This window comes from Sapajus apella, unplaced genomic scaffold (assembly GCF_009761245.1).
Source record: "Sapajus apella isolate SASKATOON/1434 unplaced genomic scaffold, GSC_monkey_1.0 scaffold13, whole genome shotgun sequence".
In the NCBI taxonomy this organism is placed as follows: Eukaryota; Metazoa; Chordata; class Mammalia; order Primates; family Cebidae; genus Sapajus; species Sapajus apella.
Window position 1 is genome coordinate 22747976 of NW_022436953.1, and position 19637 is coordinate 22767612.

Genomic DNA, 19637 nt, shown 5'->3' on the forward strand with positions numbered 1-19637 from the left:
TAAAAGGAGGCAGAAGAAAACGTCAGCACAAGCCCATGCCTCAAAATGTCATCTTCCTGCAGGAGATGAACTGCCTGAACTGTGGGGTCCAGAAAGGATGGGAGCAGCTGCCCCGCCTTCCTGCCCAGTCCCAGCATCTGGGGAGAAGGTCTCCCCCGAGCACCCTTCTAGGGGAGAGAAGGAGAAAAGCTGGAAGGTGTCAGTCTGACCAGGATGGGCGCCCAGGGCCTGGGAGGGTCCTCCCCTGCTGCAGGACCCGCAAGAATCCCGGCAGCTTCTCCCTCTACAGCTCACTAGCTCCCCCGTGAGCTCAAGCCAGGAATTTCAGGCAGGCTGTCGGGGTCCCCAGAGTTCCTTCTACTCCGAGGAGCCTGGGGAGCCCGGGACCTCCCAGAAAAGCATGCGGGCAGCTCTGCCCTAGGAAACCATGGCTCTTGTCAAGAAAAACTCACTGAGATCCAAAAGGCTCCTCCAAAGAATGTCTACTGAATTCTCTTCCGCTTCCTTTGGACGCAAAATGTATGGAGAGGCAACAGCCCGGCCCCTGGATGGAAATGGAGCCATATGCGCAGCTGGGGCACCCACCACCCAGCTCTCCCTCTCACTTCACTGGCTTCCCACTGCATGTCCCGCTCTGGGCCCTAACCCTTTCCTGAGAGTCCCCCACCCCTCCCCTGGTTTCGAGCCTGCAATTATTTGAATGACATTCAGGTCCAGCTGGCTGCTGGTCCATCAGTGACTCGAACGCGGGGGAACATCGTGTTCATGTGTGTGTGGGAAGGTCTGGGGGGAGGGGTGTTGGGGGGACAGTGAAAGAGCCCCAGGCAAGGATCCAAGACTCAGACCCGGCCGGGAATCCGCTACCCTTCCCTGCGCCGCCTTAGGCAGACCACACGACTTCTCCCTGGTTTGGTAGCCTCGTAACAATCACCAAGGTTTATTAAGCCGCTGTGTGCAAGGCATTGTGCTGTGCACGTTGCATGTATTATCTCATTGGATTTTATATAGTCATAGGGTCTGAATGTTTGTGCCATCCCCACCCCCACTCCAAATTCACATGTTGAAACCTAATCCCCAGTGTGATAGTATTGAGAGGCAGGGCCAGCTGGGGTGCAGAGGCTCACACCTGTAATCCCAGCACTTTGGGAGGCCAAGGCGGGTGGATCACTTGAGGTCAGGAGTTCGAGACCACCCTGGCCAACAGGGCAAAACCCCGTCTCTACCAAAACTACAAAAATTAGCCAGGCGTGGTGGTGCATTCCTGTAATCCCAGCTACTCAGGAGGCTGAGGCAGGAGAATCGCTTGAACACAGGAGGCGGAGGTTGCAGTGAGCCGAGATTGTACCACTGCACTCCAGCCTGGGTGACAGAGTGAGACTTTGTCTTAAAAAAAAAAAAAAAGAGGCAGGGCCTTTCGAGGGTGATTAGATCATGAAGGCTCTAGGTCGGCACCGGAATGAATGGGAATCAGTGCTCAGAGAGCCTAGGGAACTTGCCTGCCCTTTCCAGCTCAGCATGTGTCCGGCATGCGAGGACGTAAAAGGCACCATTGATGAGAAACAGGCTCTCACCAAACACCTCATTCTGTCAGAGTCTTTATCTTGGGTTTCTCAGCCTCCAGAACTGTAAGCAATAAATATCTGTTGTTTATAAGTTACACAGTCTAAGGCATTTTGTTATAGCAGCCGAAACAGACTAAGGCTGCTATAACTATCATTATTATAATTATTATATTATAATATGATCCCATCTAATAGATGAGAAAACTTGGGCTTGGAAAGATGCGTGGTGGCTTACGCAAGCTCACAGGGCTAGTAAGCGAGGGAGCTGAGATAGAATTTAGGCTGCCGAACTTCATGACATGAACATAACCACAATTCTCATGCTAACCAATACTAAAATAATAATAATAAATAATGAGGCTGGGCGTGGTGGCTCATGCCTGTAATCCTAACACTTTAGGAGACTGAGGTGGGTGGATCACCTGAGGTCAGGAGTTCGAGACCAGTCTGGCCAACACGGTGAATCCCTGTCTGTAGTAAAAATACAAAAATTAGCCAAGCATGGTGGGGCATGCCTATCAACCCAGCTGGTCGGGAGGCTGAGGCTGGGGCTGGAGAATTGCTTGAACCTGGGAAGTGGAGGTTGCAGTGAGCTGAGATCACACCACTACACTTCAGCCTGGGTGATAGAGCACAACTCTGTCTCAAAAATAATAATATTCGTAATAATGATAGTTGACAGAGGTTTTTTTAGTGCTAAGGTTCTGGGGAAACCTGCAAATTTAGTAAAGGTGGACCCACATTTTCACGTTTTCAGGTCATAGTGAGTGATCTCGCTCCCTGAGGAAAAAAAAGAGAAATATTCCCTCTGGGCGGCACAGGGCCAGCCTCCTGGGAGATCCGTCTTGCCTCTGCCCTGCAATGGCCAGGATCTGCAGACACAGATATTTATGAGGCAGCCCGTGGCGCTCTGTTTCTTCCCCCATCCTTATGAGGGCGAGAGGGGCAACGGGAGACCAAAAGCCACATACTTGCCAAGTCATCCTTCCTCTGGAGACCAAGAAGCAGCAGATTCTTTTCCTGGGAAACAACACTATCAAGCAGACATCTGTTACTCTTAGCGATCTGTATGCCATAACAGTTTAAAAAACAGAGTTTAAATGCTTAAATAAGAAGAAAACAGTTTGCCTGTGTTGCAAAGCAGCACATAAACGGTGCTGGAATTAGCACAAGGGAAACATTTATCTTTCCTAGATAATCTCAAAACAGGACTTTTTTTGGATTGTATATAATTATGTTTATTGGCGTGGAAAGATGCTCATGATATATCCCTAAAGGAAAAAAAAAAAAAAAAAAAGCTGGCTGCAAACACAAAGCAGACTTTTTAAAGGATCTTTGACTCTGCCTCCCTGGCTGGGGCCGGTCCCCTCTGTATATCCTGTAGAAGAAAGGGTAGAATGGGTAGAGATTGGCAGGGTGGCAGCCTTCTCCCTGGGAGAACAGAGACAGAGTCACATTTTCTAGCAGGAATGACCAAGGATTTGCTGAGCTGGAGAAGCCCAGCCTGGCGTAGTGATGGATGGCAGGTTCTGGGGATCCAAAAGACCTGGGTTCCCGTCCTAGCCCCACTATGAGTCATGGTGACCTGGTGCAGGTTCAATGCCGCTGGAGCTCACTTCTCCACTGACACAGTGGCAGTCACACCCCCTATACAAAGGGGAGGTGCTCATGAAAGGGTGTTCTGCTCTCCCTCTAATTAGTGAATTTTTTTTTTTTTTTGAGCCAGAGTCTCATGCTGTCACCCAAGTTGTAGTGCAGTAGCACAATCTTGGCTCACTGCAACCTCTGCCTCCCAGGTTCAAGCAATTCTCCTGCTTTAGCCTCCCGAGTAGTTGGGGTTACAGATATCCACCACCACGCCCAGCTAATTTTTGTATTTTTAGTAGAGATGGGGTTTCACCATGTTGACCAGGCTGGTCTCAAACTCCTGACCTCAAGATCTGCCCATCTTGGCCTCTCAAAGTTCTGGGATTACAGGAATGGACCACTGCACCCAGCTTCCAATCTGTGTTTTTATGACAATGACATGGATTGGCCATGACCCATGGGTGACCCTGGCATGCCAGGCTGTGAATGAGGTCAACCAAAATGTTAGATCCTGACCCATATGGTGGTAATTTACTCACTCCAGGAACATTTCTGGAGTGCCTGCTCATGGCTACCGTGGGCCAGGCACCAGGCTGGCTGCGGGGAGCACAGTAAAGAGACCTGGTCCCTGTCTGTGCCAGGAGAGACCACAAATTGGTAACAGACAGACAGCCATGTACTGGCTCTGAAGGGGCCAGGCAGGAGCATGAAGGAGGAGCAGCTGCTTAGAGGGGTTCGGTCTCCTCCTCAGAAGCTAACACACAGACTGAGGCCTGAAGGATGAGAAGGGGACAGTCACACCAGGGTCAGGGGGAAGCCACTCCGCGCAGAGGCCATGGCTCACGCAAAGGCTGCAGGAAGCAGCATCCTGCCTTGTTCCTGGTCTGCTTCAGGACCTCGAGGCTTGGAAGGGCCGGTCACAGAGGATGCAGGGTGAGGTGGGGCTGAGCTGCATCTCCTGGGCCTTGGTTATGATTTGAATTTTTATGTTGAGAACAAGAAAAAGGCACAAAAGGGGCTTAAGCAGAGTGAGCAGCAGGGCTATATTTGTTAAAAGCTGGATACTAGGCCGGATGCAGTGGCTTGCACCTGTAATCCCAGTACTTTGGGAGGCCGAGGCTGGAGGAGCACCAGACCAGCCTGGCAACATCGGGAGACCCCATCTACACACACACACAAAATTACAGATTAGCCAGGAGTGGTGATGTGTGCCTGTAGCACCAGCTATTCAGGAAGCTGAAGATCACTTGAGCCCAGGGGTTTGAGGCTGCAGTGAGCTGTGACCACACCACTGCGCTCCAGCCTGAGCAACAGAGTGAGACCCAGTCTCTTAAAAAAAAAAAAAAAATGATACTAGATGAAGATGAGGGGGAGGGGTGTGAAGTGAAGAAGACAGACCAGCTAGGAGGAGGCTGCTGCCACAGCCTCTGGGCAAGAGATGAGGTGACCTGGTCAGGCCCCATGGCCATGGAGATGAGAGGCATGGACACAGTGAAGCTATATTTTGGAGAAGAATCTAGAGGACTTACTGATGATCGGAGGTCAAAGTGTAGGACAGAGGAGATGCTCAGGCCACTTCCAGCTGCCCCTACACAGTGGCCTTGTGGGAATCAGGAAAAGGGTCCCGTTTCTCGGCAGATGCAGCACTGGGAACGCCCCCAAGCCAAGCACACAGCACAGGCCACCTGTGCAAGACCCTCACCTGAGGCCCTCACTTGCAAGTGCAGAGTTGCTCAAGCCTCTGATCCCCACTCAGAGACCTGAGCAACTTTGGACGTGCAGAGCTTACAGTATCAGTGGCAATCCTAGGGGAGCCCTGGGCTCTGCCCAAGTTTTGGGGACCATTTCCACACAGTGCTTCTACCCCTGGCTCCAGATGTGCATGAAGTTTCTTCCCTCCCTGCCTGGGCACCAGACTTTTTACAGTACTCACTGCCTTGTACGCAACTAACCTTGTGAAGAAAACAATTTTTAAAACCCTGGAAGCTAATGGTACAAGACCATTTAGCACTGAAATAAATGCAAGTTCTAGAACATCTGCAGCCAAAATGAAAGTAAATAATGACAGAATGTGAGTCATGAGTAGTTTGCAAAGCTTGTAAACAAAGCATCCTCCTAAATTCAGAGCCAGGCCTGAGAGTTGGGTACCAATTAATCAGCCTTTAACTCTATCACACACAAAAGGACACATGTCCTCATTAGCAAGCCATGAGGGGAACTTAGCTAACTGGTTGTCACTTTATTATCTGGAGTTCACTTAAAACTGAAATAAAAAGCGTATCCCCCAAAGCACAAAGCACTCATTCTCACTTGGTTTGAAATAATCACTTCACTGCTAGTGTCAACATGAAGCTTAACATCCACTGGGAAAGGCAAAACAATCCCGCTCGTAAGCTGAAGAGATGAGCCCAACCAGCCAGGAATGTCCCTTCCATCCCTCACCCAGGGGCTGGTCACTTTCTTTCTGATGGTAGTTGTTGGTGCAGACCTCACATCCTCTCCTGGCCAGTTGCTCTCCAAGGGCAGGGTTAATGCCTCATTCTTTCATCCCTGACATTCCCGTGTCTAGTATGTGGCCTGGATGTAGTAGGTGCACATTAAACATCTGTCGTGTGAGTGGATGAACATCTTTCCCAAAAGGCCAGTGTTCACCCCATCCCTAGACTTCCCGGGGCTCCTGTCTGGGCAGAGGATGGACCAAAAAGGGATCTGGGTCAGGAGACAGAAGGTTTGGCTCCCGTCACAGACTCTGCCACTCACAAGCACATGCTCATGTGAGTCATGTCATCCATTTTGGTGTTCCCATCTCTAAAACAGGAGGAATACCTGTCCCCCAACTTTTTAATGTTTTGTGATGATGCAATTGGAAAGAAGCACTTGGAAAGGGGTTCCACAATTGTGATGTGATTCCCTTCACACCTCAGAGGAGGGTTCTGCAATTGAGAAGGCAGGACAGTGCAGGACCACGGTTAGAAATGGAGCACAACTTACTCTCAGAAAGCCGGTAGGTAAGCAGAGTGGATCTGGAGGTATAATGAATGACTGCAAAATCACAGAAGACAAGGCCACCTAGGCTGTGCTCTCTGCACATGGAAACTAGAAATCAGAGTACAAACTATGGAGCCAGCTGATAACAGAAATACGGGAGTGGCCTGCTGTAAGGCAGTAGGGAATGGTGAGGCCTGTGGCCAACTAGAGTTTATATTCATGCTCTGCCTCAGGCATTTGCAAAAAGATTTAAAACTTACACCCCCTGAAACAGCAAAATGCATCTATGGCCTGCTGGCTGGGAGTCTGAGACCCCTGCCGATGATTGTATTAAGCATGTCTTTTTTTTTTTTTTTCAAATGGAGTCTCACTCTGTAGCCCAGGCTGGAGTGCAGTGGCGTGATCTCGGCTCACTGCAATCTCTCCCTCCCTGGTTCCAGCAATTCTCCTGCCTCAGGCTCCTGAGTATCTGGGATTACAGGTGTGTGCCACCACACTGACTAATTTTTGTATTTTTTAGTACAGGCGGAGTTTCACCATGTTGGCCAGGCTAGTCTCGAACTCCTGACCTCAGGTGATCCACCTGCCCCAGCCTCCCAAAGTGCTGAGATTACAGGCATGAGCCACCGCAGCCTGGCCACAAGCATGTCTTTTTATTCCAATGCTTTGACACCTGGGGCCTTCCCGACACTGGAGAGACTGCCCTTCCCAGGCAGGGCCCCCTAATTCCTAGAGATGGTAAACAACTAGAGTGTGCCTTTCATATGCAAAGCAACCAATCCAGAGCATGTAACCCAGATGCCTCCTTGATCAGCCTCTCACACTGTAGCCCACTATCCATCTGCCCTAAGCACCCCAGGGGCTGGCCAGACAACTGGGGACAGTCCCTATACACCAGAGCCTGCTGAAATGACTCAAACCAGCCCATCTGAAACCTGTTTACCCTGCTTACCTTTTCCAAAGAAACCACAGTAAAGGTTCTTGCCCACGTTTTCCCCCGGGCTGCCTCCTGACCCTGGCGCTTCCCCTACACGGCCCTGCATGATTACCGCGTGCCCCCTCTGCTTAGGAACTGTGAGTAACAAAGCATCTCTCCAATGGCAGTTGTCTCCTGACCTGTTGGCCTCATTAGGCCTGAATAGTAAGAAAACCTACATTTTCATACATCTGTAAACCCTGCTGGAGCAGAGATCATCATGGCCACTTTATTTCCCCCAGTGAATCTTGGCACCTAGCACAGTCCAGGTACATTGAAGACACAATTTCTTCTTCTTTTATGTTTTTTTTTGAGACAAAGTTTTGCTCTATCACCCAGGCTGGAGGGCAGTGATGTGATCTCAGCTCTCTGCAACCTTTGCCTCTGGATTCAAGCGATTCTCCTGCCTCTGCCTCCTGAGAGGCATGCGCCATCATGCCCAGCTAATATTTGTATTTTTAGTAGAGATAGAGTTTCACCACGCTGGCCAGGCTGGTCTCAAACTCCTGACCTCAGGTGATCCACCAGCCTTGGCCTCCCAAAGTGCTGGGATTACAGGTGTAAGCCACCATGCCTGGTTGAAGACACAATTTCAAACTAATCGATGAATGGGTGGACATAGGGATGAAAGCAAAGGGCTGGGCAGAAGCATCTATTTGGCTACGTGGATCCCCCTCACGTCTGCAATTGCTTCAGGACACTAAGCTCTGCACATGCCTCAGTTCTGCAGCTGGCATAGATGCAGGCAACCAGGCAGGAGCCAGCCAAAGGGAGTGGCACGAGTTCACGCTGGTAGGTGTAAGCGGTACTTAAACTCTGAGGCTCACCACCCCGCTGGCATTCAGCTTTTCAGGCAGCTCCTAAGTCGGGGGTGGGGGCAAGGCTTTTCTTTTAATGGCCAGTCTTCTGGCTAACCCTGGCTATTTGCTTTACTCAAACTCTTAGAAAGAGATGGCCATCTCAAAGCGTTTCTGTACCCATTGATAAAAGGGGAAAAGTCAGAGAGAGACCTCCTAGGCCACCTTCAGTCTCTGGCACCTGCCCACGACAGGCTCTACAAAGGGAGACAATCAGGTCATCCCAAGCCTCCCTGTGTCTGCAGTGGTGCAGTGGGCTGTCCCCACATCCCTGAATAACCGAACTGCATCGGTTAATAAACTGAGCTGAGCTAGAGAACCTGTGTGGCTTTTAATCTTTACTCTTTAAAATGCATCAATCTAGCCAGGCGCGGTGGGATTACAAGGTGTAATCCCAGCACCTTGGAAGGCTGAGGGGGCGCATCGCTTGAAGTCAGAAGTTTGAGATCAGCTTGGTCAACATGATGAAACCCCGACTCTACTAAAAATGCAAAAATTAGCTGGGCATGGTGGTGGGTGCCTGTAATTCCCGCTACTCAGGAGGCTGAGCCACAAGAATCGCTTGAACCTGGGAGATAGAGGTTGCAGTGAACTGAGATCATGCCACTGTGCTCCAGCCTGGGCAACAGAGTGAGACTCCGTCTGAAAAAAATAAAAAATAAATGCATCAATCTGCTCTGTTCTGCTTGAAAATGAATTGAATTTCTCTGATCATGAGGCCCTTGGGTGTCATTCTCAGCATCACCATCTCCTTCCCAGGTTCTGGAAACAGGCAGAGAGAAGACAGGCATAGAGTAGGCCTGTCTGGGAAGCACCTGAGGAGGGTGGAGAAGCCTGTGTTTGCTGTTTCTGATGAATGCCATTGGCTTATTTAGCGCTCAGCAGTGAATAGCTCCCTGAAAGCCATCCCTTTCCCAGGCCTTGGATGGAAGGACAGGAAACATTTGACCACCATGTCTAGACAGCAAGGCTAGGGAATCCAGGGGGCTGCCCAAGAGCTCATGTGGGGGACAGTCATCAGGAGGGTGACTGTGACCCAGAACAGACCCAGTTTAGGGATTATCATAGGCATTATCCCAGTTTACTTATTAAGCTCACCCCTATTCTCTTCAAAAGTATCCTGGTTTGATTGATAAATTACACAGTCACCTTCAACATCAGGGAATTCTGCAAACAGGAAAGTCTGAGGCGGGAGGCTCACATGGAACAGAGGCTCGTCACTGTACAAATAGCAAGGGCTTAGCAAACGTCCTGGAAAAGGCCTGGCGGCAGGAACAATTCACCAAAGGGAGCTGAGCCTGGCCTTGGCCCTGGTGGGCTCTGCTCTGAAAGTGGAGTTACCTGGGCTGGCGGGGGCAGCCTGGCCCGAGCCTGCTCCACTCACAGCCTCCCCACCCACAAAGAGCCTGCTCATAGGCAGCATTTATCTTCCCCGTTGAGGTCTCAAGCCACAGTTAGCAAGTCCAGCAAAGGGCAGGGGCAGAGAGGAAAGGATTGTGATGTGTTCCCGATACAGGGTCCAGGAGTCCCACCAATCTGTCCTTAGCACACGCCTGTGCTATAATCCCATTCAACAATACCTTGGGTTGCCATGGGGACCCTGGACAATTTCCCATTTGTGTTTTTTTTTTCCTTCCTGGTTGAGATCTTGTTTCTGTCAAGATGAACTATTTATCTGTGTTGCATGATATGTCATGGGTTGTGGTCAAAGCCGGGACCAACCCACGCACAAGAAATAATAACCCTTTGATGACACTCGTACACAAGCTTCCCGAATCTTTAGAGGCGGTCCGTGATTCATTTTCTTCTTCCAGCACTGAACTTGCTCTCGAGAAGTATTTAACCCAAAAGGCAACTGGCAGGCAATACCCCCAGGAGCCTAGGTCTGTCAGAACAATCCATGCTTGAGTTAATTGACCAAGTGACCTGTGGACCTGCGTCCACTCGCCAGAGAGGCTGAGCAAACACTTACAAGGTAAAAGGCAGTGAAATGTTTCACCCTGTGGCCTTACATGAAGTTTAATGAAGCTACAAAATGCTCAAAGTGTCCAGTGTTAAAGGAATCTCTGTTTTGTGAATGAAAACTTCCAAGTTATTATTATTATTTTTTATATTAGCTTAGCCATCATGCAAAACTTATTGGTAAAGCAGTTAATAAAACACACATATCCCATGGGAGGGTTTTGTACATTTTAGTCCTTACAAATAACAAAGCGATGGTAAATCCTGCATGGTCCTGAGAGGAAGTTCCTTTGCTTCTTAACGCTGCCAGTCCTGGCTCTTTGGGGAGCTCATGTGTTATAAATTCTGGAAGCTCTTTTAGCTGCAGTTTGAGCATCAGATGAATCTTCTTCTTCTTCCTCGGTTCGCTTGTGTTTTAAAAACAAGTCAGACTTTAAGAAGCGGCTGTAGCTGTCGTACTTCATGAGATTAAAGATCTAAGGAGGAAAAGAAGAAAGAGTCTGAAGACTGAGGCTAATCCAGGCCATAAATCATCCTATCAAATATGTATTAGATACCTGCCATGTGCCAAAGAATACAAATACGTGCGAAGGATACACTAAGAAGGCTCAAACAAGTCATATGCTAGACAAGGCAGATTTCCTGGATATTTTTAGTCATTATGAAATAATCTCAATGGAATATATAGACAATCACATGAACAAATATGCCTTTATGTTCCACGGAAGTACAGATTCACGCAGCACTGATTCAGAGCCTTGTACCAAGAAGTCCTTCAAGACCCTCCACTTTATTTGCATAGATAACACAAGGATGTATTTCTCCAAGAGCTGAGACAGCCAAATAGAAACCATTTCTGTAGAGGCAGTGGTGTTAAAAAGATCACTGACATATCATATGATGCCAGTATTGTTAAGACTCCCAGTAAGTCTGGCATCCGGGATCTCAAACAAACCTATTATTGTGCCAAGAGTCAAAATGAGGCATACTGACTGCAGGGCAGGGCAGTGAAACTATAATCTTAGCAAGGAAACAGGTCCCAAATAAAGAATAGAGCAGCCGGCTTCAGAATGTCAACATCTGTGCCATCAGACGGGCTAGGGAGCACATCCCTAGAATGAAACAACTCTAAGGTATGTCAGGTGGGTGAAGAGGACCCCCAACAGAGCTGAAGTCCCCCAGATTAGAGGGCTGCCCCCGCCAGCATGGCAGGTGCTCAGATAGCTGTCCCCAGGCACAGTAGCTTCCTCTGGCCTCCACCAAACCTCGCTTCTGGGCCACGATCCCTGTGGCCAGCATTCAATTTCCCCCACTCCTACCCAAACCTGTGCCATCTCCTCCCTTGACCCATGAAAGGGGCAGGGAAAGGAGAAGCCCAAAGCCTTTTCCAGCTGTCAAGGGGCACAATCTCTTTCTCACCCCTTGTCTCTCTCTCTCTCAGACCTTTCTACTTAACTTTCAGAACATTCTGCAACTAAAAATCCACATGGTTCACCCTGGTACATGGCACAAACACAGGCTCAACCAAATGGAAAGTTCTAGAGATGTCAAGAATGTTGCTGACTGCCAGGCGGGGTTGTCAAGTGGGTGGGAAACGCTGACATCTTTTAAGGCTGCCCTCTCCCAGCACACACAAACTATTTTGTAAATTAAACATCTGAGGAAGCTGGGCATGGTGGCTCACACCTGTAATCCTGGCACTCTGGGAGGCAGAGGCAGGCGGATCACTTGAGGTCCGGAGTTCAAGACCAGCCTGGCCAATATAGTGAAACCCCATCTCTACTAAAAATACGAAAATAAGCCAGATGTAGTGGCATGTGCCTGTAATCCCAGCTACTCGGGAGGCTGAGGCAGGATAATTGCTTGAACCCAGGAGGCAGAGGCTGCAGTGAGCTGAGATCGCACTAGTACACTCCAGCCTGGACAACAGAGCAAGACTGTCTCAAAAAGTAAAAATTTAGGGCCGGGCGCGGTGGCTCAAGCCTGTAATCCCAGCACTGTGGGAGGCCGAGGCGGGTGGATCACGAGGTCAAGAGATCGAGACCATCCTGGTCAACATGGTGAAACCCCGTCTCTACTAAAAATACAAAAAATTAGCTGGGCATGGTGGCGTGTGCCTATAATCCCAGCGACTCAGGAGGCTGAGGCAGGAGAATTGCCTGAACCCGGGAGGCGGAGGTTGCGGTGAGCCGAGATCACGCCATTGCACTCCAGCCTGGGTAACAAGAGCGAAACTCCGTCTCAAAAAAAAAAAAAAAAAAGTAAAAATTTAAAAAGGCTGGGTGCAGTGGCTCATGCCTGTAATCCCAGCAGTTTAGGAGGCTGAGGAGGGCAGAGAACCTGAGGTCAGGAGATCGAGACCAGCTTGACCAACAGGGAGAAAGCCCATCTCTACTAAAAATACAAAATTAGCCGGGTGTGGTGGTGCATGCCTGGAATTCCAGCTACTTGGGAGGCTGAGGCAGGACAATCACTTGAAATGGAAGGTGAAGTTTGCAGGGTGAGCTGAGATCGCACCATTGCACTCCAGCCTGGGCAACAAGAGCGAAAGTCCGTCTCAAAAATAAATTAATAAATAAATAAAATAAATAAAAATTAAAAATAAAATAAATAAACATCTGAGGGACTCAAAGGACTCAGAACATCTGCTTGGGGGTGGGAGATGCCTCAGGAGGGAACTGGAATGCTCGCATTTTATACATTCATCTTCCCAAGATGGCTCCAACCACAGCAGAACCACCTGAGTCACTCTGCTAGAGACAGAGCCCACAACCCAGAGAAAGACCTGGGACTTTCGCTTTTCTTTAAACTGTTAAACATTGCCTGGTGCCCTTCTAGTCTTGCCCGAGTCTTCTGGCTACTCAGCAAGACTGAAGCTGCCCCGCAAAGCCCCTGTCCCGTGCCATGCCACGGCGCTCATCCATCTTGTAGCCATCCAGTAATTCCAGGTGTGACTGTAATTTGCTGAGGTTTGGAGAAAAAAAAATTTTTTTTTAATCCCAGCAAATACAAAAATCATGGCCAAGGGTGAGGTGGGCGATGAGAAGTGGCATCACTCTGTCATGGTCCCTGGCAATGTGCTAAGCAGGCGTCATACCTGCGTATTCACCCCTTCCAGGCATGAGAACCCCCACTGGGAACTTTCAGATGCCCACCTAGTTCAAAGTCCAATGAACGCTCAAATGTGACTAATGAAACCAGGTGCACAAGGGTCCCGCCTGGCACCCAGCCTCAGCCCTGTACCCACTCCCACCCCAGGTCCACATAGATGGGACCCACCGCTCTGAGCAGGATGCAGTGTGACCCAAGCTTCTTGTGTGAAGTCTTTACATGTGGGAGAGGAGCATCCTGTTTGCCTGTCGTGGCTCTGAGGCTCAGACTTCAAAGGAGAGAAGAAAAAAGGCCAGTCTGGGGGCACCCAGGGCAGAGGAGGAGGGGGAGGGAAGGAGGCTGCTTCGGCTGGGAGGAAGCTCAGGGCCCTGATATCCCGAGGCTGCCAGCAAGCCTAAGGGGAGGGGGCTTTGAACTAAGAGTGTAAGGGCCACTCCTTGCTGGGGCAGGTGTGAAATGCCCCACAAGTGCAGAAGTCCTTCAGGCAGAGGCTTCCTGCTCTGGGAGCCTTGCCCCTCTCCCACGCTGCTGCAGTGACTGGACAGTAGCCGAGGCTGTTGGACCCAGGCAGGCTGGAGAAAGGAGCGGATATCGCCCCCAAAGCCCTCATGCGCCTGGGCTGTGGGAAGCCTGATTGCTCTGCATGGGGTGCACAGGCAGGCTTCTGACTGCCACCAGCCAAGGACCTCACAGGCCTGGCTCAGGAGACTGCAGCAACAGGGTGCTCCTGGGACAGGGCTCAGCAAAGGTGACTTAGAGGATAGAGAATGCAACTAAGGCCGGGCACAGTGGCTCATGCCTGAAATCTCAGCACTTCGGGAGGCTGAGGCAGGTGGACAGCAAAACCCTGTCTCTACGAAAAATACAAAAAGTAGACCGGACACAGTGGTTCATGCCTATAATCCCAGCACTTTGGGAGGCCGAGGCAGTGGATCACCTGAGGTTGGGAGTTTGAGACCAGCCAGACCAACATGGAGAAACCCTGTCTCTATTAAAAATACAAAATTAGCCAGGTGTGGTGGCACATGCCTGTAATCCCAGCTACTCGGGAGGCTGAGGCAGGAGAATCATTTGAACCCCAAAGGCAGAGGTGGCGGTGAGCCGAGATCACACCACTGCACTCCAGCCTGGGCAATAAGAGCAAAACTCTGTCTCAAAAAAAAAATTAATAAAAATTAGCGCAGCTTGGTGGCACCCACCTGTAGTCCCAGCTACTCGGGAGGCTGAGGTGAGAGGATCACCTAAGCCTGGAAAAGTTGAGGCTGCCGTAAGCTAAGATCACCCCACTGCACTCCATCCTGGGTGACAGAGCCAAACCTTGTCTCAAAAAAAAAAAAAAAAAAAAAGGATAACTCACCTAAAACTTTCTTCCAAGAACACAGCCAGAGATAGTGTGCCCAGCTAGCTGCCAGCCAGAGCCTTACCTATCATAGCAGAAGTAGCTGCGACTGGGGTCCAGTAAATGTTTACCAGCGCGTGGACAGAAACCGCTGGCCGTGCAGCAGCAGAGGCTGGGGAACTGGCTAGTACCAACGCGGCTGCAGTGCCCTCCAGACCTGCGCTGGGCAGCGTGTGGGCGTTCCTTTGTTCAGTCCTCCCTGCAGCGCTATGAGGACCCTGATTTGACAGGGGAGGAGAGGGGCTTAGAGGCTCCTCACAGTTCTGGAGGCTGGAAGTCCCAGGTCAGGTGCCACCAGGGTTGTTTCTCCTGAGGCCGCTTCTCCTTAGCTTGTAGACCACACCTTCTTCCTGCGTCTTCATGGGGTCTCCCCCGTGCATGTGTGTCCTCACCTCCTCTTCTTTTGTTTGTTTTGGATTTTGGGGTTATTTTTGTTTTTGTTTTTGTTTTTTTTAGAGATAGAGTCTGGCTCTGCCGCCCCGGCTGGAGCACAATGGCACGATCTTGGCTCACTGCAACCTCTGTCCCCCGGATTCAAGCGATTCTCCTGCCTCAGCCTCCTGAATAGCTGGAATTACAGGCACTCGATGCTACGCCTAATTTTTTGTATTTAGAGTCGGGGTTTCACCATGTTGGTCAGATTGGTCTTTAACTCCCTACCTCAGGTGATCTGCTCACCTTGCCCTCCCAAAGTGCTGGCATTACAGGTGAGAGCCACCACACCCGGCCTACCTCAGGGAAAAAAACAGGGTGGCCTAGGGGTCCCCTTCTTCTTGTAAGGACACTAGCCAGATTGGATTAGGGCCCACCTCAATGTCCTCGTTTAATGTTAATTACCCCTTTAAAGGCCTGTCTCTAAATAAAGTCACATTCTGGGGATTAGGACTTCAACATATGGATTAGGGAGAGGAAGTTCAGCATACAACAGTGAGCAAAACAGACGGGCGGGAGGCCAGCCCTGGCAGGCTCCGGAGCCCCCACTCCCAACCATGAGGCCATCTGCCATTTGCATGGCAGGACAATGAAAATGAGGGCTGCAAAGAGAGTTTAACATGGAAAACTGCCCATGAATGTTAAATGACTAATACTAAATTTTAAAACACACCTTATCTAAAAACAATGATTCTAAACACGTTCTTTTTTTTTTTGAGATGGAGTACCACTCTGTCACCCAGGCTGGAGTGCAGTGGTATGATCTCGGCTCATTGCAACCTCCACTTCCCAGGTTCAAACAATTGTCCTGCTTCTTCCTCCTGAGTAGTTGTGATCACAGGCACGCACCACCACACCTGGCTAAGTAAAGATGGGGTTTCACCATGTTGACCAGGCTGGTCTCAAACTCCTGGCCTCAGGTGATCCAGCCTCCCAAAGTGTTGGGATTACAGGCATGAGCCACCGTGCCCGGCTCTACATACATTCTTTAAGAGTGTATCCATGTGTCTAAGTGAGAAATAAATATCATGAAAGGTCAGTAGTGGGGTGAATGGTGCTCCCCTCCACTTACATCCACTTGGAATCTTAGAATGGACCTCATTTGAAAAGAGAGTTGGTTAGGGTCTCAAAATGAAATTATTCTCCATTTAGGGTGGGCCCTAAATCCAAGGACTGGGTATCCTTATCAGAAGAGGAGGGGACACAGAGAGACACAGAGGAAAGAAGGTGTGTGAAGGCAGAGGCAGATATCGGTGATGCAGCCACACGCCAAGGAGCGCTAAGGAGTGCTGGCAGCCACCAGCAGTCTGGAAGCTGGAAGGGGCAAAGAAGTACCTCCCACCCACCAGAGCCTTGTGGGGAACCGGGCCCTGCCAACACCTTGATGTCAGATTTTCAAACCATTTCTGCTGAGAAAATACATTTCTGCTGTTCGAAGCCAATTGGCTTGGGGTCATTGCTTACAACAGCCCAAGGAGGCTCATCTAGTCAGCTTGCTGGTTTCACCTCACCCCTGCTCAAGTACAGAAAATGAAGGGTGCCTCGGGGTCCCAGACAGTGCCATCAAGCAGGGCTTCCTGAGGAGAAGAACTGACCTCACCAGGGCTGGACCATGATGGGCACCTGAACAACATGGTCAGACTCCTTAAATGTCCACAAGGAAGAGAAAAATGGAGCCATCCAGGCTAAGGGGGAGGTTGGAGGTGAGTGGAAGACATGGGAGCAGAGCAGAGGCGACCATCTGTCCTACGAACGGCTGCCAGTGAAGCAGAAAACTCAAGTCGGCAGCTGAGCTGCATTCTGTATCTTTTTTTCTTTTTGGCCGAGACAGCAGAGGCTTAGCAAGGTTTGGGGTTTTGGCATCCCCACATCTGCGAGCTGCATGCCTGGACTGTAAACTGTTTAGCATCGTTGCCTTGGGATCCAATCCTACAGGCTGCTGGAAGTGAGACTCAGACAAAAATGAGGAAAGAGGCTTCCTGAAAATGTGCAACTCTGCACAACCGTCCTGCAAAACAAGGTCCTTATATCACCAAGGCACCTCTCCTCTCCAGATCCCAGACAGTGCTGTGACGGAGCAGGATTTGCCCTTTTTGCAAAGAAAAAGATCCATGCAGTGCTCCAACTTCAGACTGTTCAAAATGTGCTGCTCTGGGACAGGACTTCCCCTTGATGCATACTCATCTGTGCAGAAACGAGGAGCTCAACCAGCCTTGAAGGCCCCTCTATGAATATTGTGTCACTGTCTCCATTCATTGCATTTCAAGCCTAATCAATATTTTAACACTTCTCAGAAAACAAGTACAGAAGACCTAAACAAAACAAGCATCCTCGCTTCTCTTCAAAACCCTCTGCCATGTTATTTCAATCAGGCACAAGGAGAAAAAAATAATTCCTTAGGGCAGTGAAAGTTTAATTAGTGGGATATCATATTTGCTTTAAGAACTTGGTTTCGTTTTATATGAAAATCCCTGAAAGAAGGCGGAAGCACCACTGTCTCTGAGTTGCAGCTCTTGAATGCGGCCTCTTTCCACACACACGGACTACAGATGTGCTTTTGTACCCATGCAAGGAGACAGAAAGGGAGAGGAAAGAAAGCTCCTGTCCCTCCAGTCCTGGGAAGTGGTTGGGCATGGACGAGGCTGTTGGGGCAAGGTGCAAACAGGGGTGCGCCCACCCCCTAAAGACCACCTCCTTTTCTTTCTTTCTTTCTTTTTTTTTTCAGTCCTTGCCTCTTCCCAGTAATAGAAGACCACCTCCCTTTCAAGTGGGAACAGGCTGCACCCAGGAGGAGGCCTGAGGGCATCTGGCAGAGAGCGGATGAGCAGATGAAGCAGCTCAAGTCAGCCCTTGCCCCAGAGCACCAGGACGGGCCACACAGAAGCTTCTGTCACCTTGCACGGCACTCCAGCTTTGTAGACAGACCGGCCAGAGATGTACAGTGTGCCAGGGGTGGGATCGGAACTCCAGAAGGAGTCTGCACACCAACAGGAGCAGAGAGACTTTGCTTGGATGAAATCCTCTCCCAGGCTCACGGGTTACAGGTTCAGTGCTGTCACATGTGTGGAGCGGATTGCATGCTTTCTTCTACAGTCCATACGACTCAAATTCCGGGCCCAAATGACATGACTCACTTTCTGCTTGGGGAAGAGGCATTTTAATTTTGCCTTCTGCCATTGAAAGGGGAGCTGAATGCGCCTCTGAGTGCCACTGTCCCCTCCTCTTCCCCCAAATACATTTTGTTTTCGTTTTTGTTTTTTTGAGACAGAGCCTCAGGCTGTCACCAGGCTGGAGTGCAGTGGTGCAATCTCGGCTCACTGCAACCTCCAACTCCCTGGTTCAACTCAGTCTCCTGCCTCAGCATCCTGAATAACTGGGATCACAGGCACGCATCACCATGCCCAGCTAATTTTTTTTTGCCCAGTTGATTTTTTTTTTTTTTTTTTTTTTTTTTGAGACAGAGTTTCACTCTTGTTGCCCAGACTGGGACAACCTCCCAGGTTAAAGCAATTTTCCTGCCTCAGCCTCCCGAGTAGCTGGGATTACAGGCTTAAGCCACTGCGCCTGGCCCCAAATGCCATTTTAAAGTTGCAAAAAAATCCCAAAGTGCTTCAAAGACTGCCCTTCCCGCCCGACCCTCATGAGGCAGATGACTGCGGTGTACGCAGACAGTTAACTTCCCTTCCGTTTGAAAAAACCACACCTGCCCTTTTGGGTGAAGTATGCTGGAAAATACCCGTTTCTGTCCTGGGTTTGATCTTTTGGAGCGAATGTCACCCGGTACCCATGAGATTGACATGTCCCAAGTCCCTGGCTTTGGCCACCACCACAGCCCAGGAGAGGGAATCATGGACATATAGGGGCACTCAGGCCGAGGTCCTGTTTAGAGAAATAATGGGGCAGGGGAGGTAGTGGGCCCTCAAATGACCACCATAGGCCAGGCAGCCCCTCTCTCACCCTCCCAAGTCCTCAATAGCTGGTCCACCCCTCTTATTTATGTTGAAAAGGAAGCATTTCTCACCTCCTTACATTCTGGGGAAACTCAAAGAAATGGCATTGCTAAAACGGACCCCATTCATGGCTCCTTTCTCTGTCAAGGATGTGGCTGGAGCACTAGCATCTCATCCAAGTCTTTTCCTTTCTTTTTCTTTTTTTGTGACGGAGTCTCACTCTGTCACCCAGGCTGGAGCACAGTGGCGTGGCCTTGGCTCACTGCAGCCTCTTCCTTCCAGATTAAAGCAATTCTCCTGCCTCAGCCTCCTGAGTGACTGGAAGTACAGGCATGTGCCACCATACTTGGCTAATTTTTATATTTTTTGTAGAGACGGGGTTTCACCACGTTGGCCAGGCTGGTCTCGAACTCCTGACCTCAGGTGATCTGCCCACCTCAGCCTCCCAAAGTGCTGGTTTTTCTTTTCTTTTTTTTTTTTTTTTGGAAGCACCAGAGGATAAGGACTTCCTTTTGAGTGGAGAAGATCACCTCAGCTCTTCTTTTCCAGGCTAGAGTTTAGTACCAGACCCGAAGCCTCAGGAAGCATCCTAGCAGATGCAAAATCTGCTTTTATGTGTAGGCATGGGGACCCTTCATAGTCATGGAAGAAGAATGAGCACCCCGCTCCCCCAAGCCCATGCCCTCTCTTCCGTGGACTGAGAAAGCCACAAAATTGCCATGTGCAGTGATCTGGACCTTTCCGTCTTCATCATGCTCACGGCTATTTCAGATGGTGCTGCTCTGTAGAACTTAAACCAAGGGCTTCTGAGCA

The 19637-nt window shown here is 49.9% G+C and overlaps 1 protein-coding gene across 2 annotated transcripts in view; it reads right to left on the reverse strand.

The window, feature by feature from the left end:
* Nucleotides 1–10017: 10017 nt before the first annotated feature.
* RGS10 (regulator of G protein signaling 10) overlaps nucleotides 10018–19637 on the reverse strand; it is a 42574-nt gene continuing 32954 nt past the window's right edge. For both annotated transcript variants that reach the window (XM_032281805.1, XM_032281806.1), the window contains exon 5: nucleotides 10018–10408. In XM_032281805.1, the coding sequence (XP_032137696.1) occupies nucleotides 10262–10408 (147 nt within the window). In that variant the 3' untranslated portion in view covers nucleotides 10018–10261. The remainder of the gene's footprint in view (nucleotides 10409–19637) is intronic.